General features: G+C 52.7%; 2 protein-coding genes across 5 annotated transcripts in view; one reads left to right on the forward strand and one right to left on the reverse strand.

Annotated features, from left to right (window-relative positions):
• LOC102540751 (acid-sensing ion channel 2) overlaps nucleotides 1-5,207 on the forward strand; it is a 243,032-nt gene extending 237,825 nt beyond the window's left edge. Inside the window, exons 8-10 of the mRNA XM_006211999.3 lie at nucleotides 812-891; nucleotides 2,243-2,311; nucleotides 4,251-5,207. Coding sequence (XP_006212061.2) covers nucleotides 812-891; nucleotides 2,243-2,311; nucleotides 4,251-4,352 — 251 coding nt within the window. The 3' untranslated portion in view covers nucleotides 4,353-5,207. The remainder of the gene's footprint in view (nucleotides 1-811; nucleotides 892-2,242; nucleotides 2,312-4,250) is intronic.
• An 11,109-nt stretch (nucleotides 5,208-16,316) lies between these two features.
• SPACA3 (sperm acrosome associated 3) lies at nucleotides 16,317-23,239 on the reverse strand. 4 transcript variants are annotated; one of them, XM_072940036.1, is made up of 5 exons: nucleotides 23,183-23,239; nucleotides 19,385-19,679; nucleotides 18,403-18,561; nucleotides 17,925-18,003; nucleotides 16,317-16,493 (listed from the first exon to the last, which is right to left on the reverse strand). In XM_072940036.1, the coding sequence occupies exons 2-5, from the start codon at nucleotides 19,569-19,571 to the stop codon at nucleotides 16,427-16,429; spliced, it is 492 nt and encodes a 163-aa protein (XP_072796137.1). In that variant the 5' UTR covers nucleotides 19,572-19,679; nucleotides 23,183-23,239; the 3' UTR covers nucleotides 16,317-16,426. The 4 variants fall into 4 exon arrangements, with proteins under 4 accessions (XP_072796137.1, XP_006212059.1, XP_072796138.1 ...); XM_006211997.2 differs by lacking the exon at nucleotides 23,183-23,239 and adding an exon at nucleotides 23,061-23,175; XM_072940037.1 differs by lacking the exon at nucleotides 23,183-23,239 and adding an exon at nucleotides 23,081-23,167.
• Nucleotides 23,240-24,754: the final 1,515 nt, after the last annotated feature.

Here is a 24,754-nt window from a genome sequence, read left to right on the forward strand (position 1 = left end):
TCAGTTTAGGGGGTCTCCAATCATCAGATGCTTTCACAGGAGAGTGGTTCTCAAACTCTGGTGGGCCAGAGAGCCACCTAGGGACTTTAAAATCCTGACCTCCAGATCCCAACCCCAGAGATTCTGAGGCCTCGATTAGGTCCATGCATCTACACTGATTACCAGTCTCCCAGGAGTTTGATGCAAGAGGGCCAGAAGAACAGTCTAGACAACCCCTTGGGTCAAGGGAGCCACACACCCAGAGTAAGAACCTCTTCTGTAGAAAGAGACCAAACTGAACATTTACTTAGAGTGGAGAGGTAGGGGGATGCGTCCTAAAGCCTCATCCCAAGGGCAAGAGGTGCCCCGAGGCCACGTCATGACTGGGGGGGTCCTCTTTTGTCACTGCTCCCTAGACCCCCACTCAGGGCACCTGACACCTGTCTCGTGCTAGACCGTGCCCTCACCCAGGGCAGGGGCCACACACGTCTTGTCTGTTCCCAGCCCGGAGCCAGAGCTGGGCCCCGCCAGCGTGGTTCCGAGTGGTGCTGAGCGAAGCCCACCAGCTGTGGGATCTATTCCAGGTCCCCTGCGCCCAGCAAGCGGGCCAGTTAGTTCCCGCCCCACTGGGTGCTGGAAACCCTCAGCTCTCAGAGTTGCGCACTGAGGGAGGGACTTGTCAAGGGCCTGGCCTTCCAGTGACCAGGCCCAGGCTCCGGGGGGCCGGGGGGACCATTCAGGAAGCCTGGTTTCCGAGTTCTCAGTCTGTTCACCCCTCCTGGAAACACTGTCAGTAAAGCCGAACCCCTATCCTCTCTCTCTCTCTCCCCAGGTGACATTGGTGGTCAGATGGGACTGTTCATTGGTGCTAGTATCCTCACAATACTAGAGCTCTTTGATTATATTTACGAGGTAAGGTTGGGGATTGCTCGTGGGGACATGACCTGCTGCCCGCCTCCCGCCCCGACGTCCAGCACCAAAGCCTAGAAGAGGGAGAGGAAGCCAGACGCCTACCCTCAGGGCTGTCTACACTCGCAGGGAGGGAGGAGGAGGGGTGAGGAGGAGAGGAGACTGTGCTGAGGCAGCTCTGAGCCCCTCCCGCGGCGGGGCCACATATGGTGGCTTCATATATGTGTGTGTCTACACCCACACACCCACACCACACATACTCATACCCACACACAGCATATGCACGCACAGACCACACCCACGCTAGTCCCAAATACCACACTGACACTACACATGCACACACATACACCCCACACACACACCACTCACACACACCATGTGCACATGCAAACACACACACACACACACACACACACGCCAGCCCTCCTGGGGGCCTGTCACCCGCGCAGCCCCTTCTGTGGCCCAGGCAGGTTAGGGAAGAGCGCAGGTGCCCCAGCCGCTCCTGGCCGCTAACGGTCCAGGAAGCTGGCGCCCCTCAAGAAGCATCTGGAACAGAGCCTCTGAGGGCTGCTCAAACAACAAGCACGGGCTTCTGGCGCTGAGAGCTCCGTCAGCCTTCCTCCGGAGTCTCCCCACCACCACCACCCCCAGCCCCCGCCGCCAGGGCTCCAGGATTCCCACAGCAAGCGCAGGCCCCACGCGGTCCCAGGACCCCTGCGTCTCGGCCCACAGACAGGGCCTGCAGAGCAGGCAGCGGGCCGCCTCCCGCAGCGGCCGGCGGCGGCAAAGGCCCCACGCATCACTGTGGGGAGCTGGGGGCCCCACCCTGCCTCTCAGCCTGGGAACCTTGTTCCCAACCCCAAACCAGATCCCACAGCCAGATTTTATTCTTGCTTATTAATTTTTGTGAACAGCTGTACAAAATTACAGAAATTGAATCCCACCAGGGAACAGATTTATTAACCACGTTTTCTTACTAAGAATAAAATGTTATGAACTCAGGTGAGTCCTGATCTTAGGGACTCTGGAGTTGTCAGGCCTCAGAAGTGATCTGTAATCCTGTCCCCTCCCCACCCCAGGCCCAGCCCCAGAAAGGCGCTCCCAGGCTGCTTCTGGGGACAGACGGTGAGCCAGCCACACTGCAAGACAGGGCCCTCCTGGGACCTCCCCCAAGCTCTGGCTCCTGCACCAAAATCCCACTGCAGCCGAGAGGTGGGGTAGGGCCCGGGCAGGGGCTGCCGGGCTGGGCTCCTGCCTCTTCGTCCAGCCACAGCCCAGGCGGCCACTGCCCCTGCAGCCCCAGCCACGCCCCGTTTCTCCTGGCCTGACCACCCCCTTCCTGCCTTCCTTACAGCTGATCAAAGAGAAGCTATTAGACCTTCTTGGCAAAGAAGAGGACGAAGGGAGCCACGACGAGAATGTGGTAAGAGTGCCCCAGGGGTTCGCAGGTGGGTTTGTTCCTCTGGCTTGTCCAGGTGGGGTGAACCCAGATGCCAGGGCCGGGCAGGCGGGGCGTGCCTCGTCGCACACCTTTCCCTGGCTTATGACACTCTGTCAGCTCCCAAATCCAAGGACACTCCAACTGAGCCTTGAGTCTCTCTCTGGAACTCACCCCAGGGCCCAGTAGTGCTAGCCATGGACGGACTAGAGACCAGGTGATGCTTCCTGCCTGGCCCGGCCCAGCTCCTCCCAGGCCAGAGGGCCACTCCCCTCTCCTCATGCCTTGGGAGAGCTGGAGAGACTCTGTGTGGGTCCCTTATTCTCCAGAGGGGCAAAATGCACACAGGGACATCACTGGTACTCTGCCCCATTTGAAGGGGATGTGAGGTTTGGGGTCTGTGACGTTGGAAGTAGCAATTGTACCTGTTAGGACTGCTGACCACGGCGTGCCTGGTACACGTCAGGCCCTCTGCTGCATGCCGTAGGAGTTCCATGTCATTTCAGACCTATGGTCACCCTAGAGGAAGGTCTGTCTTTATCTCCATTTTGTATATGAGGCAGTTGAGGCCCAGAGGCCAAGGTCACACAGCTGGGGAGTGTCAGAGCTGGGCACAGGGCTCCCCAGCCTTCGTCCTACTCGGCCTCTCTTCCCTCGGGCTGGAGAAGCAGCAGCTCCCTCTTCTGCTGTCCGTTCTCCTTCCCAAACTCAGTCCGCTCCCGGACCCTGGTCTCAGCTGGCTGGTGCGGGTATGGGTATCGCTGGCTTTCCCCAGGTCAGCGGCCCTTCCCCCGAGAGAACCATCCCATCAGGTGGCCTTAAAGTCAAAACATCCAAAATGGATTCCAGCCCCTCCGCCTGGCTGGGCTCCCACTTCTGTTGCTAAAAACCTCGCTTTGTATCTCTCGGGTCCCTGTAGCTTCTGTCTGAACGGAAGACAGCCTCCGTTGAGGAGAGGGTGGTGTGGAAGGAAGCCAGGCTCTGGACTCCTTGGCTGACCTGCCTGGATTCCAGGTCCCTGCTTCCTAGCTGTGTGCCTGTGGTCACCTTACTTCCCTCCCTGAGCATCTGCCAAGTCACTGGGACCTCAGGCAGGGTGGGGGTGTCCTTTGGATTAAGTTGAGACCGTGCCTGGAAAACAATCAGCTTTGCCTAGTTTATGATCAACATTCAGCAAGGACAGGCTCCCTCCCCCGCCCTCCCTCCTGCCTTCAGAATGTCTCAGAGCCATAGCTTCCCCTCTGTCCCCTCCCCTGCTCCCAGCCGCATCCTTATCAAGTCTCCTCAAATTCTTGGCACATTATTCTGCTCCCACCCCTCCCAGCTTCCAGCCCCCCACAGCCTGGGACTCACCCAGAGGACCCAACGCCATTTCAGCCCCTCCCTGCTCAGGGACCCAAGACGACATTTCCTCGGGGCCAGCCTCGCCCTAAAGGTCCTTCGGGCAGCTGTGACCAGCTCTGGTTCTGGCTGTCAGGGGTCTTCCCTGCTTGGCCTCAGCAATGGGCACCCCGTGCCCCAGGCCGTGCCCCAGGCTGCACCTCATCCACCGCAGGGAGGCTCCAAGGGAGTCCCCAAGGATGAGGGCAGGACAGGCCATCCAAGTCCCAAGGCTGGACGCCACTCAGATGGAGCTGCAGGTGACACATTAGGGGGCTTCCAGGAGAGAAGGCCAACCCAGTTGCTAAACCCTGGGGGAGAGCACCTCGGTGGGCAGTGGAAAGGACTCTGAAAGCAGTGAGGCCCCTCCAGCCTCGTGCCCCAAGATGGCAAACCAGCATGTGAGATGTCTGGGGCAGGAGCAGCAGCGCCCGGGAGCGCCCATTGTGGGCAGCATGGCTCCCAGGGCCTGGGCTGGGCTGCCAGGGCGTCCTGACGGATTTTTGCTGAACGAACACCCACGGCCACTCTCCTCTCCCGCCAGAGCACTTGCGACACGATGCCAAACCACTCTGAAACCATCAGCCACACTGTGAACGTGCCCCTGCAGACGGCCCTGGGGACCCTGGAGGAGATTGCCTGCTGACAGCCCTGGGACCGCCCGGCACCCCCCAAAACAGACCTTGAGGCCCCAGACCCGGGACAGGGGACAGCAGGCTCAGGTGGGACGGCCCCTGCCGACGGAAAGAAGCAAGAGCCCCCTATGCACACATAGCAAACTCTGCCAAAACCTTGCTCCGGCCGCGTCTGGCTCGCCGCGCCCTCGGGCCCCGCCGCGCGTCCGCCCCTCCGAGCAGAAATGCCGTCACGCTCTGGAACTGTCCGAGAACCGACCTGCCATCACATCTCACTGCCAGATGTACAAAGCACCTGCATGCTCAGACTTCTCACGGCGCCGCCTCCACGTCCGTCTATGTGACACACCTCGGTGAGGTTTCTGACAGCCGACTCTGCAGCTGTGCTGGGGGGGGACCGAGTTCCAGCCCCAGAGCCACCTCGAGGCCACGCTGGAACCACACCTGCACAGTCAAGAGGGAAACCGCAGACTCTCCACGATGACGTCCGGTCCTTGTGTCGTTTGTGAAAGTCCCTAACCTGCCCTCCCCGCCACAGGCTGGCCCACAGGGGCACCAGGGCCAACCCCCCTCCCCTCCCCTCCCGGGGCCTGTGATGGAGGCGCGGTGGCCGGGGTGGCTCGTCCTCGTGCCCACGGCGTTCCACTCTCCCCGGAACACGGCTTGTACAGTCTGATTCTGTTTCTTCCCAGGGCTTTTTTTGTATGTTTGTTTGTCTGTCTGTTGGAAATCTGTTTTGTTTCATTTTTTCTGGATTTTGGTTTCAACGTTCTGAGGTTTGGTTTGGTTTGGTTTTTCCATTTTCTCTGGCATTTATTTATTCGTGCTTCCAATCACGCTCATATTAAAAGCTGGTCTTGTGGAAATGGCTGAGTCGTGTCTGCCTTTCCCCCACACTCTTTGTCCCCGAGGGTTTAGGAGAGGACCAGACCAGACCTGCCAGGTCAAAAACTACAGTGCATATATATATATATATATATGTATGTATATGTGTACATATATATATATATGTGTGTGTATGTATATATGTATATATAAATTTTCTGCAGCACTGACCTTTACAAAATGTGCACACTCTGTATTCTATTCTTCGTCTTCAAATACTATTGATCGCAGCGTTGTAAATGACTTCACGATCTGCCCACAGGTCACAGCCCATGGTCCAAATCACAGGCGTGTGGCCTGAAGATGGGCAGGCAGAGCCCAGATCCTGCAGACCTTAAAGGAGGCCTCCCCGTCCCTCTGCTCTTCCATCCTCTGTCCTGACGCCTCCTGACCCCATCAGTGAATTCGGGCTGGACCCAGGCCCCCAGCGTGGCCTCCCTCCCACACATCCACCTTTCCCAGCTCCCTCTGCAGCCCACCGCCTCACCCCCATCAAACAGACCAGCTTCTGCCTTGCTCCCAGGACTCCTGAGAGGATGCCCGTATGGGAAAGGAGGTTGGAAGGTGCCTCTGGTGGGGAGGGGGCGTGCCCTTTCAAGCCCCGCTGTGGCAGGATAGGTCGTCCTGTCCATGCAGAAGCCTTGTCCGCAGAGCAGTAAGCAGTGTCCACAGGGACAGACAGTTCCTGCAGCCCAATCTTTTGCTCCCCCACCACTCCCCACTCCAAGTCGCCCCCAAGCCACGAAGAAAGGCCTAATGCGGTTTACGCCTCCCTCCTCATGTGCAAGCGCCCAGGCAGTGCTGGCTAGACCGCGGCCCTGTCCCTGCTCTGCTTTCACCCCTTCCCCGCCTCCCCCACAACTAACACCAGGAATTGACAGATGCGATTAGGCACCTCTCTGGGCTCAGTTCCCTCCATCTGAGAATGAAGATAATACCCTCCCTGTGTCTTCACAGGTGATCTCGGAGGCCCCTCCAGACTCGAGGGGCTCTGCCACCAGTCCTCTTCCCCCGCCGGTGGGATGAGCCGTACCAGCCACCCTCACACACAAGCAGTGGCCTGGAGCTGGCAGTCACGAGGCTCCAGGAGGCAGCGGGGACAGAGCATCCCTGGGGTGCCTCCTTGGAAGCACCCTCTCAGCTGGGGTTGCCCAAGCCTGCTGACAAAGCAAGGTTTTAATTTTTAGAAACAGAGCTCACAGCTGCTGCCAGCGACCCTGTTTGAGTCTAATATCTCGGCCCTAACAAAACGACAAACTGAGTGGCTTAGAACAACACGAAAGTATCATCTTAACGGTGCTGGAGGCCAGAAGCGGATGCGGGTCTCCCTGGGCTCAAATCTAGGTGTCAGCAGGGCTGCGTTCCTTTCTGGATGCTCTAGAGGAGAAACCATTTCCTCACCTTTTCCAGCTTTGAAGGCTGCCCACGTTCCTTGGCTTGTGGCCTCGACCTCCTTCAAAGGCAGCAACGATGGGTGAGTCCTGACACCCCACAATGACGACCTTCTCCTGTAGTCACACCTCCCTCCAACTCAGTCCTCTCCTGCCTCCCTCTTCCAATCTCAAAGGACCCCTTAGATTAGATTAGATTGGACTGGGCCCAGCCAGCAATGGGGTTCTCTCAAGGTTATGACTCACCACATCTTCAGAGTCTCTTTTGGCCTGTAAAGCAACGTATTCATAAGTTCCAGGCGTTGGGACAGGGACATCTTTGGGGGCCATTATTCTGTCTACCAAGTGCCCTTGGGACCACTTAGCCTACGACCCTCATTTTCCAAATGAGCAGACCCAAAAGGGGAGCGAAGGGACTTGCCCAGGGTCACACAGTGAGTCATACCCCCAAGCTCCTAGGCTCACAGTTCCATCTGTAGACTCACTTAAAACAAGGACTGAGAGTGATCATTTTTCCAGACATTGCCAGGGTGTGGAAGTCCCTCTCCTGGGAGAAAGGGCCTCCTCACTGCATCAGGCTGGCAGAAGTCCTCCTGGTACCTGGACTGTACAGGATGCAGAAGAACAGAGAGTGTCCTCAGACTGCTCCCGTCAGGGGTGGAAACCAAATTCAGTGTCTTTTCAGTGAGGTGGGAGTCTATCGGATGCTTCTGCCTTCTTCCAGTTTAACAGTTTCATACATTTTTTAAAATCTATAACTTAAATTGCGATTTGAACTGCTCCATTGGATTTCTGGCTTCCTTTAAAAAAAAAAACAGATCGATTCAAGATGAAGCGAAGAATATTCTAACAGGTTTGGATTGCTGCGGGCGTCGCATATGTATGTGCCCCTTCTGATGTGGGATTCTGGCTTTGTTCATGCGGAAGCAGGTCTACAAACTTCACCTGTTTAAAGGTTAATTCGAGAGAGCGAAATAAGAGCCAGCTTCTGACTGTTAGTAACTGGTTATTAACCAAAGGCATAGTTGTAAGCCTAAATTCCTGGAAGTGGTGCGGTGTTTTTTATTATCAGCATTGCAAACAAGGAGCCGAGTGTGTGACCATTTCCTTAGTGGCGACCTGGAGAGGTCTGGTAGACTTGGGAAGTGTCACGTTTCTGAGAGTGGCCCAAATGATGACACAAAGGCTGAGAGTTCAGAACGATCACGAGCCCAAACCACAAGGATGAATTATCAGTGACCTTACAGGATCAGGTCAATTGATCGATCAATCAGTCAATCAAATAACGGTGCATAACCTCAGAAACAGAACCAGTGGAGTCGGTTTCCTGTTTTCGTTTAGAGAGTGTCAGGGTTGGACAGACGAGAGACCGCAGCCCGTGGGGATGGACTGTCCCAGCCAGACCACCTGTATACTGGGAATCGGTGTGAGTTTCCCCCATCCCTCTCTACAGGCTATGGCTGGGGGGGCATCCAGGGGGATGATCCACGTGCTCCACAGGCCCAGCACCCCCTGCATTTCTAGAGACAGTGGGCTGGCGGACAAAGCGCTTCTCTGCTGCAAAGAGGCGTGTCATTTATTCAGCGTGGGAGTTCGAGCCACAGCACAGGTGGGTCAGTGGAACATAGTCTCAACTCATCCCTTGATAGGAAGGGAAGAGCTTACCAGGATACGTTGTTCCGTCGTGGAGGCTCTACCTAGGGGAGCTCTGTGTACAGGGTGGGGAGCTCCTGCTCTCTGAGGGTAAATCAGGCTTCTGCCCCTTCCCAGAGCTGAGTCCGAGATCTTCGGCATGCTCTCTCCTTCTGTTGTCTCTGCCACAGTGCCCAGCCCAAATGTCCCAAAGTCACGGGGACTCTAAGTCAAATGGTAGCTCTGCTTGGGAGGTGCCCAACGCTGTCACCTGCTTCACCACTTCATTTTTGCTGCTCCGATTCCCGGTGCCACAGGTGCCTGTTCCTTACCAGGCGGTGTAAGGGACGGAGGCACGAAGCCAGGTGGGGACAGAAGTCCTCCAAAGCCCCCATCCCCGTGAAGCCTGGCACCTCTGTCATCTTCTTAGGGGTTGGACAGCCTTGCACTTACCAGTCACAGCTCCCGGGACAACGTGAGTCTGACGCAACCAAACGACTCCCCAAAACTTTACAGCAGTGCCTAGGTCTTAAGTTTTCTGTGGACTTACTGCCCACCCTCTCCCCTGCAGATGTTCCAGTAACGTCTGTAGAGGCAAGTCTTCCCGTGCTACCATTATATCATCCGTGTCATGGGCCGTTTTACTGACACAGGGCAAGCGAACAGGGACAGACCTCGAGCTACCCTCCCGTGACACATACGGGGCTGTGCTTCCTCGGGGAATGACTCGAGAGTTCCATTCTTACTCCTCCCACGTGAACGCAAATTTGATCTTATGACCAGGTGGCCAGAGGTGAAAAAGCCGTCTGCTAAGTCCAGTACAGCACGGTACATTCCTAGGACCACAGCCAAGATGTCTAAGAGGGTGGCAAGGTTGAGCACAGCCGCAGGGGTGGGGTGGCACCACCTTGCTCAGTTCTCAGTAGTCCCCCGTCACCTGCCAGGAGCCATCTGGCCTTTTTACCAGCCATCCCGGGCTGTTGAAAGCACTGTGGGCAGGACATACAACACCCAGTTCTTGAAGAGTTTCTTCTATTTCCTTAAGCCCTCCCCCCACCAGATAATTTATATTGTTTGACAGTTACCATGCTTCATGGGGACCGTAGACTTACTGGTTCCCAGTTGGCCTTTCCCCTCAGCATTGGTTTGATGACTGTGACCCAGAGGCAGAATTCACCAATAGAGATTAGCAGAGGCTGGTTTTGCAGGATATCAATGCCCAGTATGTTTTCTGGCACTGGAGGGAGAAAAAAACCTCATATTCTCGTGGGGAAGATCACCCAATTTGCAGTGTCGAAGGGGACCTTTGCCCTCCGTAACCACTGATGGTGGTAAGGGGACCAGGAAACTCCTAAGGGCGACCATGCCTTAGAGAACATTTGTGTCTAGAGCCAGCACGTTTGAGCACATTTGACTTCTGGGGGACCAACGAGTAATGCGTTCAACGTGAGACCTCCGATCATCTCCAGTGTTCCTTACCTGGAGGCCATCTTGGCCTGCATCCCGTATCCAGGACATGGGCGGTACCCGCCCTGAAGAGGGCTGTCCCCCTGAGGCGTCTGCTGGAGCAGGCGGGGCACCAGGGATGGTAAGGGCAGGTGGGTGGGCAGCTCTGCACTCTTGTTCACGTTTTATGATTTACCACAGGCCGACCAACACTGTCCGTCGGGTGGGGTCCTCCTGGCAGCAATGAGGTCAAACCACATCTGCTTCCAGGTTACTTGAAGCAGTTCCTTTACAGCTGATTGGGACAGCCCTTTGGCTCTTTGAGCCTCTCTCTGTCCTGGGTCTTTTCCACAGTCTGTACCTGTTCCCGGGATTTGTCAGGTTCCCCGAGGTCAGCGGCGGACTGTCCAACATCATGAATGTCCTGCCCACCTCGGGGCTCGGCGTGGCTAGCAGCTTCCCGTGCTGGGTGCTGGCGGCCAGCTGGAGTGCATTAGCTTTCATTCCAGCTGTGAAAGTGGCCTGATCAGGGCCTTCAAAGCACCCTGTGGGGCCTTCCCGGGACAGAGCCCTCCCCCAAATTCTCTGCCTGTAGCTCCTCTCTGAAGTACCCAGATCATAGTATCTCGTGCGGATTTCTAGTTTTTTCAGATGCTAAAAACCACCACCAAATAGAAGAAATTAACTACTTGATGATCGTGAGCACGTACGTAGCCCCCAGACCTTCTGCCGCCTAAGGATCGATCACCATCAATCAATCAGAGAATTGTGCACAGCTGATCACCTACCCCCGGAGGCCATGCCCCGCCTCGCCAGGACTTTAAGAAGGCTCAGCTGAACCTTTTGGGGGAGTTTGGGGTTTTTATGGGCACGAACCGCCAGTTCTCCAGGCTCCGCCCAGCAGTGAACCTTCCTCTGCCCCAAGCTCCGACATTTTGGTATTTTTTTACCTCACTATGTGTCAGGCTCACGAACTTGCATTCAGTAACAATTTTGGCAAAGTCAGCCCAGGAGTCTGTGCCCGTGGCAGGTCAACCCCGGTCGGGGTCAGCCTCTTCCATGGTCCCCAGCAGCTGCCAGAGCTCACTTCGCTTTGGGGACGCGGGAGGGACTGTCCCTGACGGGCACCAGTTCCCCCCCCCCCAGGAGGCTGTCTGGAGCCGAGAAAAGTCCGGAGCTGTGGTCCACACTTGGTGTCTCCTAGGGGTGAGTCACTCCAGCTTGCGTAGGCTGGGAATTCTGTCTTCTCCGTCTGGGCCCCTTCCCTTGCGGGAGGGGAGATGCTCTGGGCTCACTGGGAGCCACGCTGGGTCCGTTCTCTTGTCAGGAGCCAGGCCACTCTGGAGGCCTCTGCCTGGGAGTAGAAGTGGAATTTGGGGGCTGCATCTCATCTGATCTTTTGTGGGACCACGTTTGTTGTTTGTATGCGTGTGTGTATCGATACATGCACTGGCCGGTTGAGCCGTCTTTGATGAGAAACAGGGCTCGTGTGTGACACCACCAGCGTGTCTTCCCTGTTGCATTGGTTTGTGGTTTTCCCTTCCTAGCCTTGGTCAGTATTCAGCTTCTTCTCTGATGGGGACTTGGCTGGGGTCTGCCCCTTCTGGATGGATAGGGCACTGGTGGGGAATCCCCATTTTGGGCGCTAGGGAACTGTGACCCTGAGAGACCACTTTGAATTGCAGTTTGCTTGATCTTTGATAACATCAGCTGTGAATCATTAAGTACCACTATCAGAGCTCGGTTCCATCTTGCAGTCCCCCTAGGATATATTTTGCAAAACTGGGAGATCTTCAGCTATACTCCCATAAATGAAAGGAAATAATATTTCTTATTGTAATGCTGTGTGTGCGGGCTCAGGACTTCCTGAGATCCAGAGAACAATGGCCCCTAATGGCTCGGCTTTTATATCAAAGTGAGCCTTTTGCAATTGCTTTGGTCTTGTGTGTGTCTGTCTGTCTCAGTACCTGAGACCAAATCCTCTCTTCCTGGTTTTGCTGAAAAGGAGGGATGTGAGTGCGAATGAATGATATACAGTCTATTACTGTTATGTCTTTAAATTGAAATAGATATTTGGGAACTGGAAAAAAAAAATCCCTGAGAAAAGCCAAAATGATTGAGTGCTGTAAAAGCAGTTTGAGGGGGGATCTGCACTTCTCTTCCTGTGCTTCTGTGATGTGAATGATCTACCTGGCCTCAGGGGGTGGGCGGAGAGGTTTTTTAAAAACTCTAGCGGAAAAGCTGTGAGGTCTCTGGTTCTATATGTCTGTATGTAAAAAATTAACTTGTTAATGAGCTCTATTTAATTGACTTTAAACTAAGTGCTTACAAATTAAATATATCTAAGTATAAAATATGATAGAGCAAATTTTGGGTTCATGTGATCTGGGAAATATTCAATGTTGAATTGATGTCTGATATTAAAGCTAGCTTAAGCTTTTTGGTATGATCAATACAGACATGTTTTTTATTGTACCTCGGTTTACTGAAGGTCAGTAAGTTCATGTTTCTGTTGCAGAGTTTGTCAGCAGAAAGAAAAAAAATTAACTTGGCGTGATGAAATTCTTGTAAGTGAATTAAATGCAAATGAGTTAGGCGCTTTTGGGTGAACTCTTTGGAAATAATTACGTTTTTGGAATGTCTCCTTAAAAACGGTCTCTCCAGATAGTCAGTGACTTGAAATTTTAGATTTTCAGAATTGTGCTAAACTACATTAAATGATGGAAGTTTATTGTATAGTTGGATAGCTTAGGTCATTCCCAAACAAAATAAGATACCGAAACATTTATTAGAAATGAAGATTTTGAGAACTGAGGATTCTAAATTAAATATGTAATTGAAGTTACTAAAAATTTTGAGGGGGGCATTTCAGTATACAGTAGGAAAGTAGGATGTATGTTTTGAGTTAAAAAAAAAAAAGAGAGAGAGAAATGGAATTGCATTTTGTTAAGAGAAAGGCAAATGATTTGGTCCTAGAGCTGGTTGTTTATAGACGGGGGAAAAAATAAGGGACAGACTAATAGGATACAGAAAGTTGTGGGAAGTTTGTGGAAAGGAAGCCCTAAAAAAGGAGTTCTGTGCACAGCGGGGCTGATATTAGATTGAGCTTAAGTGGGCAAATGGGTTTTGTTATTGAAAGCAAGCTAGCGCAGGACCAGATTTGGTTCCTCTCTTAAGAGAACAAGTTTACTTAGGATGTTTCTGATAACAGATGGTCAAAAACAACAGAAAGTTTCGCATAAACTTTCTATCAAATTCTAATTGAAGTTTTTTTGACTTTAGCTCACTTTGGGATGCTTCAGAGGGCCCTGAGACATCTCAGGGGAAAACGTTAAACCAACTGGTGTGTTGAATTGCACGGGAAGCATTGTCAAACAAATGATAAGCCTCTCTGGATTGTACAGTATGGGTAAATGGTGCTGGTATGGACATTCTGGAAATTATATGGAGTTTGGGAAATTTAGATATGCTGGTGTGATACTATCGGTCGTAATTCTGGTTGTTGTCTCGAGATGGTGTACGGCAGCAACTTGGTTAAGCTTTGTTGTCAAGAAAAATTGTAATCAGGTGTTCACCTTTTGCAGCCTTCTGTCATCCGTAGACAGTTAAGCTGATGCTTTACAGAACTGCTTCATCTTCAAGAGAATCGGCAAAGGGGACTTTCTGACAAGTACAGATTTCTTTTAAATCCTACCGCTGAGCTGGTTGGGATATCGAAGAAGTCTAATGAAAGCTCTGATTTCATAAAACTGTTAGTAAAAGGGATTGACTGCATAGGACTGAGTGAACTGATGAATATGGTTATAATTTTTTGATTATCTGAAGCATTACTGGCTTTTAATCGATGTTTTCTAATTGAACCATTTACCAAATGCTTGTCTCCCGATCAATATTTTTTAAACATTTTTAATTGGACTATAGTTGATTTACAATATTGTATTAGTTTCTGTTGTACAGCACAGTGATTCAGTGACACATATAGACACATATTCTTTTTTTATATTCTTTTTCATTACAGGTTACTACAAGCCATTGAATACAGTTCCCTGTGCTGTACAGTAGGACCTTGTTGTTTGTCTACTCTGTACATACTAATTTGTATCTGCCAATCCCAAACTCCCAATTTATCCCTCCTTCTCTCTTTTTCCTCCTGGTAACCATAAGTTTGTTTTCTATGTCTGTGAATCTGATTTGTAAGTAAGTTCATCTGTGTCAATGGTATTATTCTATATGTAAGTAGCATATGATACTCGTCTTTCTCTGACTGACTTAGTATGATAATCTCTAGGACCATCCATGTTGCTACAAATGGCATTTCATTCCTTTTTATGGCTGAGTAGTATTCCATCGTATAAATATACCACATCTTCTTTATCCAGTCATCTGTTGATGGACAGTTAGGTTGCTTCCATGTCTTGGCTATCGTATATAGTGCTGCTATGAACACTGGGGTGCATTTGTCTTTTCAGAATTGAGTTTTCTCGGGATATATGCCCAGGAGTGGGATTGCTGGATCATATAGTAACACTGTTTTTTTTCCTTTTTAAGAAACCTCCATACTGTTTTCCATAGTGGCTGCACCACTCCCTATCAATACTGCCCCCAGTGTTTAGGATAGAAAGAGGATTTTCTAATGGAGTTGTCACAGAGTAGTAGAGGGCACAGGTCTCTGGCCAGATGAGGGGGAGGGAAGACTGCCAGTGACCCAGGACAACAACCTCTCAGGGAAGTGCAGCATCTAAAAGCACACATGGAGTCACGTTGACCCGGGTGAAAATGTATCTCCTCCGACCTTCCTGTATCCATATCTGTAGAATGAGGATAATAATGGTACCTCTATCACAGTTACTGTTCTAGAGTCTAAATTAGATCGTGCATGTCACATGGTAGGCACATGGTGTTTGCTTTAATATTAAAAAGAGAGCAAGCTATTGAGTATAGTTCCCTGTGCTACACAGTAGAAACTTGTTGTTCATCTATTCTCTACATAGTAGTATATCTTGTAGCCTCTAATGAAGAAAGAATATGAAAAGGAATATATGTATCTATATGATTGAAACATTATGTTGTACACCAGAAATTGACACAACATAGAAAACTTGACTATATTTCAACAATAAAAAGACTTACATGTAACTCAGTCAAGTATATAATGATATTTATGGAAAGAATGTGCTCATCAAAAATGGAGCTGGACAGCCCAAAAAAAAAAAGTTCAAGAGAATGGATGCATTAGCTGCTGATCCCCTGTCCCCCAGCTCCCAGCACAGAGCTGGTCCTTCACCACTGTCCGCTTGTACGAGCAGACCTCAAGTTTTACCATCACCTTGACATGGAGGCAAGAGCTTCACTGGGATGCAGAACTAAAAGCTGGGGTGAACCCAGGGCAGGGCAGCTGATTCCCTGGGGATGGGAGTGGCCCCACCCGAGACCAGCAGTGAAGGAAAAATGGCCTGTCTCAGCAACTATGGACGCTCAGCTACTCCTCTGGTGTTCGCTGACCAGTGACATTCGGAGATGGCAGGCTGGTAGGAAGGAGGAGGTCAGCATCGTAGTCCCCTATTTCTTCCCGAGAGTGTCCAGCCATGCCTCAGTCAGCAGTTCAGTACTTGCAGGTTTCCCTGAGACCTTTGCAGAAGAGTCTACAATCTGAAATCAGGGCTCAACCTCTCAGACATAACCTTGGCTGCTGCTCGGACCACCATGTCCACCGTGATCCTAAGACTGTCCACCTTCCTCCTCCAGACACAGGGACTTAAGACGCTGAACTTGAGGTTAATGGGAGACAATGCTGCCTTTTTCTGAGCTTCCCGCATGTTGAGGAAGGCAGAGACCTGCAGTTTGCTGCCTGAAAGCCACTCACAGCCCCCACCCCATTGTCCAGCCTCCCAGCAGTGGTTGGCAGTATAAACGATGGCTTCTTTACCCAGGTTGTGACGGCCACCATCACTATCAGTGGCACTTGAATCTCCTGCCACCAGAGGACACTAGAGAGCAGGGTGAGGCCCCACTGAAACCCCTGGTGATCATCTTCAGTCACTGTGCACTACCCATTGGTGGCTGTGGTCACCAGCTAGAAGGCCAGGGCACCATGGCCACCCTCTGTGACCAGAACCACAGAAAATAAGTGTCCCAAGGACCCTCCCAAACAACCCAGAGGTACACAACACCAGGCCCAGGTGAGGCTGCCAGGCAAAATATAGGACACGTAGTTAAATTTGAATTTCAGGTACACAACAAATTACGCTTTAATATGAGTGGGTCCCTTGCAATATTTGGGACATGCGTATCATAAAATGTATTTGTTATATATCCAAAATTCAAATTTAACTTGGGCATCTTGTTTTTGTTGTTGTCACTGTTGTTTTTGCTTGCTTCTTTTTGTTTTTTGTTTTTTTCCTAAATCTAGCGAACCTAGGTCCAGGTAGAGGATCAAGGAAACTCTGCCAGGTGTGGACAGGGGAGGCGCTAGCATCCTTCTGCCCTCTGCCCGGGCCTCCAGGAATGGAGGCAAGCTCCCGAGCCCAGCTGAACCCCAGCCCACGGGAGCAGTGAGGCAGCCCTGAGACGCTTCTGGCTCCAATATGCCACCTGGGAACACAGTGACGGCTGAGAACCACACACCTGTTAAACTATGCTTTATTAGTCGGCTTGTCTCCCTAGGCCTGGGTCAGGAAGCAGACCGCATCCTCCCAGGCTGCTAGGTATGCGCTGTCCATCCGGAGAGGATCCTACAAATCGCAGCCATCCACCCAGTCACTGAGGTCGATGCCCTGGCAGTGATGCCTCCAGGTCTCCCTGAGGGTGGAAGAGGGGGAGCAGGAGAGGCCCCGTCAGCTGCAGCCTGAGGTCTTTGCCCAGAGGAGGACGGGCAGGCGGCAGGGGCTCTACACCGGAAGTGAGGTGAGGAAAGGGACCAGCAGGGGAAGAGAGCCAAGTAAACTCTGTTAAATAGCGAAGAAGAAGTAGGGAAAAAAAAAAAAAAAACAGGGAAGAGAATGGCCCTTAAAAAGTTGTCTACCTAGCCTCCGTTTTTTTTTTACCTGTAGAGATACAGAGCCATCTGCTCAAGTTCACCCAGAAGCTAGTGACGAGGCCTGGGGTCCTGGGGCCCAGAGCCCCAACCCAGGGCTCTTTTCCCTCACGACGCCACTTCAGCAGACAATGGTGCCCTCACATGTGTCTACAGCCCTTTAGAGTTTGCACAGCACTGTCCTACCCATCACCCACTTATCTGCCACCCACCCCCTCCCCAGCAGCCCTACAAACAAGGTGGATTGGGCAAGTATTCTGTTCCCTATATTCCAAGTGAAAACCTTGAGACTCAGATGCAAAATTACTTGCCCGAGGTCCGCAGCTTGTAAATGACCCATCCAATTCTCCTTGGCTACCGATCTGGGTCTTTCAACGGTTGGTAACTATAATTTACAGGCTCTTTCAGGACCATTACCTTGTTCCAGTGTCACACTGGCATCTCGAGGACAACAAGCAAGATCCCAGGGTCCCAAGTTCCCAGGGGTTCCATCACTAGTGTCCTCTGTGATGTCAGTGTCAAAGAGCCCAATGGCAAGCAATGCCCCTAAAGGACCCGCTAAATCTAGCAAGTGAGAGGGGTTGACTGGCTCGGTTGTCGCTTCCACCAAACTGAGACCCTTGAGGGCAAAGAACTGGGTCTCAGCCACGTCTGAAGCCCAGCACCCAGCACAGAGCCTGCCTCAGGTGAGTTCTCGGGGGTGTGTAGGAAGGAGTAAACACCACCCTCCGACCTTCCGGGACCACTCGTATTAGCCGCAGCCACCTCTCAGGGCTTATGCGTGCCAAAAATTTACTCCCAGAGCACAAAAGAGTTATTCTTTCATTTAACACAAAAGAACTTGTTTCTTCCATCCCAGGGTGGTGTCCCCAAGGCCTCAAGCCCTTGGAGTCCTGCCTGAGCCTGCATTCACCCTTCCTGATTTTAGAGATGTGCATTACGTCCTGCCGGGCCTGCCTTATTCCAGATTCAGTTCCTGGGGCTTCAACGTCCTCAAACTAACACGTCTCCAAAGCTGTGGTAGTTGGCAAGGCCCATCTTGGTCCATCTCTGTATTTATTGTCCTGTTTACCTCCTCCTCTCCCTCACTGGCCACATATCACCTGTCCCTATTCCTCCTCCACAGCCCACATCCCCAGCCCCGCTTCTGTCCATCACACACAACCCCCAAGATGGCGGGGCTACTTGTTACTCACCAGGAACCCAGACCCTGGGGATCCTGAGTTATTTTCATGGCACAGATAACACTATCCTTGAGGTCAGGATCCAGTAAGTCTGGGATGGGAGGCAGAGAAACACAATGAGGGAGCAGGAGGCAGAGCTGTACATCCAAAGTCTGTCTGTCTCTTCCCACACACACCCTCTTCCATCCTAAACCAGCCCTGTCCCTCGACCCCTCTGGAAGCACAGGTCTGTCTGTCACTTCCCCCATCAGAAGCAATCCCCACTGCATTCCCATAGCTATCAGGACAGCATCCCTTCTGGGACCCCAAGTCAGATCCTTGGAGGACCCACCCTCATCACTGGCCCCACCCCGCTCTCCGTGGTGGGCCCGGCAGGCTGTGGGGGTCCCCACTCAGACACAAAGGCAGGAGGAGCAAACACGACTGGGGGAGACGCAAAGGCAGGTGCAGAACCCAGCCCCCGCCAGCCCCAGGCTCAGGCCCGGCCTACCGAAGCAGTGCATGTGGCACATGTTGGGGCCACTGGAGTCCAGAGTTTTGCACCACTTCCGGCTGTTGATCTGGAAGATACCATTGTTGGTGCTTCCGTCAGCCTCGTGGTCCACGGCACCGGTGTTGAAGCCACTTGCAAAGTAAGCAAGACAGATCCCTGCAGAGGGTAGAGACACAAACCTGCGGATCAGCTGTTTCACGATCGAGGCCAAGCCAGACCCCGCACATCAGCTCCTCCCAGATTCAGCTCCGGTCTCTGGTGATGGGGGCAGACACCCTCCCACCTCCTTAACACAGGACTCTGCCGACACTCAGAGGAGCAAAGGGACTTATTCAAAGTCACCTACAGCTACCAAACAGCAAGAGTCAGGACCGGACCTCTGGCCTCCGGACTCCCAGGCCAGCAATCTTCCCACTGTCTCCCTGTTCCACACATAGTAGGACCCCAGAAATGTTTGTGACATGAACAGGAGCTCAGTCTTTAGAGACGCAATTAGGAAAGCACAGGTGGGACCTACAGAGAGGGCTGGAACTAGGGGTAAAATGAGCTGCGTGTGGCCATACCTCGAAGCTTCCCAAAACCGCCACCAGCTAGAAAATTTGGTCTTTCTCGTTTGCTCAGTTTGCACTAAACTTCAGTGGGACCGTCTGATCCTAGTGACTGTGATTCAGAATCATATCAGGGTACAAAACAATTATTTTCCTGTGGTTACTTTTCCTTTTCTTTTTTTTCCCCCATTTTTTTCTTTTCCTCTTCCTCGAGCTCCTGACTTGACAGAGGGGGAAAGCGAAGGCGCAGCTCTGGTCGGGCCGCCCATCACCTGCCTGCTCTGCATTTACCTCGACCCTGGGTTTTCTCTGCCTTTTGACTCATGGGACCCTTGTTTTATAAAGGAGAACTGAGGCCCCGAAGCTCCCAAGGCCACACCCCTTGAGTGTTGGGGGAGCCTGGGAGCCGTGCAGGGAAGAGGGGTCCTCACAGTCGGCCAGGCTGTATCCTCGGAATCCATCCAGGCCGAAATCCTGGAGCACCCTGGCCAGCTCACAGCGACTGTAGACCTTGGCCTGGCCGGGGGTGAGCGGGCAGCTGAGCAGAGAGGCCAAGGCCACCAACACGATCCCAGGCGGGCACGGCCGCCTTCTGGGAGCCCAGCTCCCGGCTTCCATGCGGGCGGCAGCCGAGGTGAACCCCCGCTATACTGGCTCAGAGCTGGGCTTTGGGGTGGCTGGCAGCTCAGCGGCTCTGGGGGGTTGTCCGCTCACGGAGGGCTGTCCCTGGGAAGGAGAGGGAGACGGGGCCTGAGTGTACCCAGGAAGTGGGCGGAAGGCTCCCACGCTGCCCGCCGGACCCCTTGTAGCTGATGAAGCATCAGCCACCCCCTGCCACACCACACACCCCGAGAGCCAGGAGAGGGTTCCCAGCGGCCAGCCCCTCTCCCTTCCCAGCCCAGCATTTTATACCCCCTGCCCCGGCAGCAGAGAGCAGAGGCGGGCAAACGCGGAGAAAACATATACTTTGAGCTCCATGCTACATGCCAGGTGTTAACTGAATCCTGCAGCCCAAGATTTCACAACTAAGAAGGGACAAAGTTTGGACTGAGACCAAAGTTTATGTGAAACTCCAAAGCCCCCAGGCGATGGCCGTGAGCAGTGTTCCCAGAGCGGGCGGCCGAGCAGCGGCACTGGAGTAAATCAATCCCCAGCCCGACGGCCATGGAAGGACTTCCTAGCGCTGAGCCTCCCCCTTCGGGTCTGAACTGAAGCCAGGTCTCCCCCTAGGGCACTGCCACCCTGCAGCCTCACAAGTGGGGGCTGCTCTTCCTCCTGCACCTGGGCCCCCAAGGCGGTGCTGAAACTCTCCTCCAGCCCGCTGCCCCTTCTAAACCATCACCTTGCAGAAGCCCTGCCTCCCATGACGCTCGCCTCACCCCATGAGGTCTGCCCCCCACGCCTCTCATCATTGGCTCTGCAGGCCAGTCCCAACATCATGGTGTCCTCGCACCTGGTGATGCACTTGGCCTCCACTGTCAAAGCCACCTGCTCCCATGGCCTCATCCCTGCATCACATCTTCCCCCTCAGCCCCCATCTCTGCAACCTCCGATTCCAGTCTCTCCCCCAGCACCCCTGACATGCGTTCCACGTCTCTCATGACCTCTGCCCCCCGCCTTGCCCTCCACCTTCATAGACTCCAAAAACAAAACAACCTTGGGAGTGGGTGTCCCTGTGAATGGGTGGCCCAAGACCCTGAGGGTTACAGGACAAGGGTGCGCTTTGCAGTAAGCCTTGTCTCCGCAGGAAGCCCACCACGACCTAGAGACCCCCTCTGAACCTCATTTTCTCTATAAAGTGAGGAAGTTAATAACGCCTGCCTCATCAGATTGTGGAGAAGGAATGAGAAAGGAAGGGCACCGGGAGGATTGGGCTCTGCACGAGAACGAGGCTGGCTGCGGCTTCCAGTGCTGCTGGCGCCGGCACTGACGCTGGTCTAGGGCAGTTTCCTCTCTCCCCTTTCCCTCCAAGCATATTCACGACCCTACTGTGGTCCTTGAGCCCCCACCCGGCTGTCCCTGAGAAGAACAAGGTGGTCACAGGTGGGATTTCCTTCCACTTTCTGCCATCGCCCCATCCCACTCACATGTGCAGCAGAAGCCTCAACCGCCTTCACCTTCCCCAAGTGTAGGTGCCTCCGTCTCTCCGCCGAGCCCTGGGTTTCATCCTTTCCCATCTCTGAGCCCTGTTGCACCGGCCACCTCTCCTCTCAGCCTCACCGGCATCTCCTCTCCACCAGCTCCTGTTTCCTCTGCTGCTGCAGACACATTTAAGTCTCCAGCCTCTAAAATACCTTCCCTGGACTCTATACTGACCTGTCTCCCTCCCTCTCTTCTCATCTAAACTTCTAGGGGGAAGTTTACGATTTTCTCACCCAGGGAAATTTAGCATCACCGCCACGACCCCTGCCCCGACACTGTTCCGCCCAGTCCAATGGACCTTGTCAGTTCCTGGCTCATGCGGGCTCTCAGCAGCCTTTCACGCCGCTGCCACCCCACTCTTGCCTCTCTCAGCCTCCAGGATGCTCCCCCTCTCCCAGGGTCCTCTGATTCCCCTTTGTGGAATCCATTTCTTCCCGGGTCTTAAACGCGGATACATTTCCCAGGTGTTTCTCCCTTGAGCCCTCCTCTCTTCCAGTTCAAGTACCCTCTGGGCAGCCCCACTGTTCACTGCCCCCTGCAGGATGACAGGATCTTCCCCAGAGCAGCCGACCTCCTAGGTAACTGCCTCCTGGACGTCTCCACTTGGCTATCGCACAGTCACCTAAAACTAAGCACATCCAAGACAAAATGAACGTTCCCACGATAATCTCCTCTTCCTTATGTCTTTCTTTTCTTGGTTTAAAACATTCTTGGTTTTAAACTCAATCTTGGTTTTTGATTTAAAACTAGACATAGCAATGTCCAAACTAGAGATAACAATGTCCAAGCTAGAATCAGGAATGCCATTCTTCACTCCTCTCCATTGCTACATCTTTCACCCATCCCCAACGAGTCAGTCGCAACAGGTTATTGATTCTACCTTCCCTCCAAGAGCAACGTCTTCCCCTTAGTTCAGACCACCATCCTGGAGTGCTGAGCATCTCCTTTTACCCAGTCCTGACTCTTTTCCCAGACTATTCTACAGGCATTCACCAGCATGAATGTTTTAAATACAAAGCCTGGCCACGTGACATCCTGTGATGGCTTCCTTCATCACTGCTCCCATGGTCCACAAGGACCCGCACAACCCAGCCCTGCTGACCTCTCCCCAAAGACCCATTAAGTTCCAGTAATTACCATTCGCTCATGACCACCCTGCTGTCTAGGACAGTAACCCTCTCCATGCCGTTCCAGGGTTAACTCTTACTCATATTTCAAGGGTCACATCAGAGGTGACTTCCCCAGCAAGACTCTCCCAGGAGGACACCACCCCCACCCAGCACTCCCAAAGCACCCTGTGTGTCTGCCCATGAGACTGCAAAATATGCTAGTCTTTCCCACTCCAAGGTGAACTTCCAAAGAACAATGGTGGTCTCATTTATCTTCTTATCCTAAGAGTCAAGCAGAGTTGCCGGCATGGATGGGCTGTTGAATGGTGCTTCTTAAGACTGAAGTATATTGACATCGTGACCACAAGAGCATGAATCCTTCCCATCAAAGTATGGGGGATGAGAGGGAGGAAGACACTCTTCTGAGTTCTTAAAATCTGGCAGACACCGAGCTGGGCCTTCTCTGGGTGTTTTCTAGCTTAATCTCATCTAATCCTCTCAACACTTCAAGGTGGGTTGGATTACTATCCCCTACCTAGAGATGAAGCAATCAAGCTGACTGCTCTACAGAAACAGTTTCTGATTTTTTTTTTTTTTTGTAGCAGAGTAACTTAAAAGTCATGCATCCTGCACATTTCACAGCAGGTCTAGAGGTGTAAGAAGTCGGGTCTGGTGATGCGGAGATCAGAGACCTGCCAGCACGGTCTTCCACATCTTTCTCTCTCAACTCACCACCACCAGCCCAGGATCGCCCCCCCATCTCTGCCCACCATCTCTCTCTCTCCACACCCCTCTCTGGCCAGCCCAGCCCAGGGTCCTGGTTAACAGCCACAGGAAAGGGGGAAAGGGGGCTCACTGATCAGGTGTCGTCCCCACCAGAGCTGACACAGCAGTGACAGTGGCAGTAACAGCAGTGGTCCAACACCCTGCTTCAGCTCAGGACACCCCCGCGATCCTGCTGGGGCCCCGGGCACCCACCTTTCAGAGAATGATGGGAAAGGGCAGACCCCAGACTGATGCAGGGCCTTCTGGAACTCTCCGGTTCTGTGAGCTCATCTTCTAGAATCATGTGAGCTTTACTAGCTACCTGCCCCCAACCGAGCCCCTCAGTTTCAGGTCCTGGGGACATAGTTGGCGCCTCTAACCCCTCTTGCCCGCCTCTGCCCCACCCCCACACTACTTTGAAGGCTGCCTCTTCTTCCACCGGATCCTCCCGGTGGTTACCCCGCGATGGTGATGTTGGCGGGTGCCTGCTGCCTCCCCAGGCAGCCTACCTCACCACTCACCGTCAAACTCCTTCAACTGCTTGGAAGTTCTTTCTTAATGCTGAGCCACAGACCGCCCCCTTCCCTCATCTGAATGATGACAGTTCCATGTGGACAAGCCTGGGACAAGAGTGATGTTGTCGACCCTAAAGCTTGCGGGACAGAGATGTGAAATGGAAGGGCACGTGCCACCGTGTCCACACCCTACAGGGGCCCCTGCTGCAAGGCCACGGGGCACAGCCAGGGGCAATCTTTGCAGTCAGGCTGACCTGAGGACAAACACAGGCCCTAGTGGCTACCAGCTGGGGGACCAGGGAAACTAACTTCACCTCTCAGTTTCCTTAGTTCTCAGGGGGGAATACCTGAAGCATCTCTGTGGATGCTCAATCCACGAGAGCGGTTACTGCGAAGAGCAGAGCACAGCCGTAAGCAGGTGGAGCCGCACCTGTTCCCCTGCCTGCGCCCCAGCCCAGACCCACCAGATTAGAACTGAGGGTTGACCCAGCACTGCGTCTGGATTTCCTCTTAATTTTATTGTGGTAGGATACTTAACGTGGACTCTACCCTCTGCACAGTTTTAAATGTGTGATACAGCGTGGTTGATCCCAGGTTCAGGGTTGTACAGCAGATCTCCAAAACTTCTTCACTTGGTCTAACTAATGCTTCACGCCCGTAGATTAGCACCTCCCCATTTCCTTCTCCTCCCAGCGCCTGGCAACCACCATTCCGCTCTGATTCTACGATCTTGACTTTTACAGACACCTCATGTGAGTGGAATCAGGCAGTATTTGTCTTTCTGTGACAGCTTCTTTAGCATAATGTCCTCAGAGTTCATCCCTGTTGTCACATGTTGCAGAATGTCCTTCCTTTTTGAGGCTGAACAGTGTACCATCGTGTGTATAAACCACACTTTATCTATTCATCTGAAGGACACTTAGGTTGTTTCCACATCTTGGCTGTTGTGAATAGAGCTGCAGTGAACACAGGGGTGCTGGTATCTCTTCGAGATCCTGATCTCAGTACTTTTGGGTGAATACCCAGCAGCGGGATCGCTGGGTCACATGGTAGTTCTATTTTTAATGTTGTTAGGATTCTGGTTTCCATTTTGCATTCGGACAAACACAAGGGTTCCAATTTCTCCATGTCCTTGCCGAAACTTATCTTTTGCTTTTTTCGGTAACAACCGTCCCGACAGGTGTGAGCTGATATCTCAATGTGGTTTTGATTTGTGTTTCCCTAATGATCTGTTGATGTTGAACATGGTTTTCATACACCTGTTGGCCAC

The sequence above is a fragment of the Vicugna pacos genome, chromosome 16 (genome assembly GCF_048564905.1).
Source record: "Vicugna pacos chromosome 16, VicPac4, whole genome shotgun sequence".
Lineage (NCBI taxonomy): Eukaryota > Metazoa > Chordata > Mammalia > Artiodactyla > Camelidae > Vicugna > Vicugna pacos.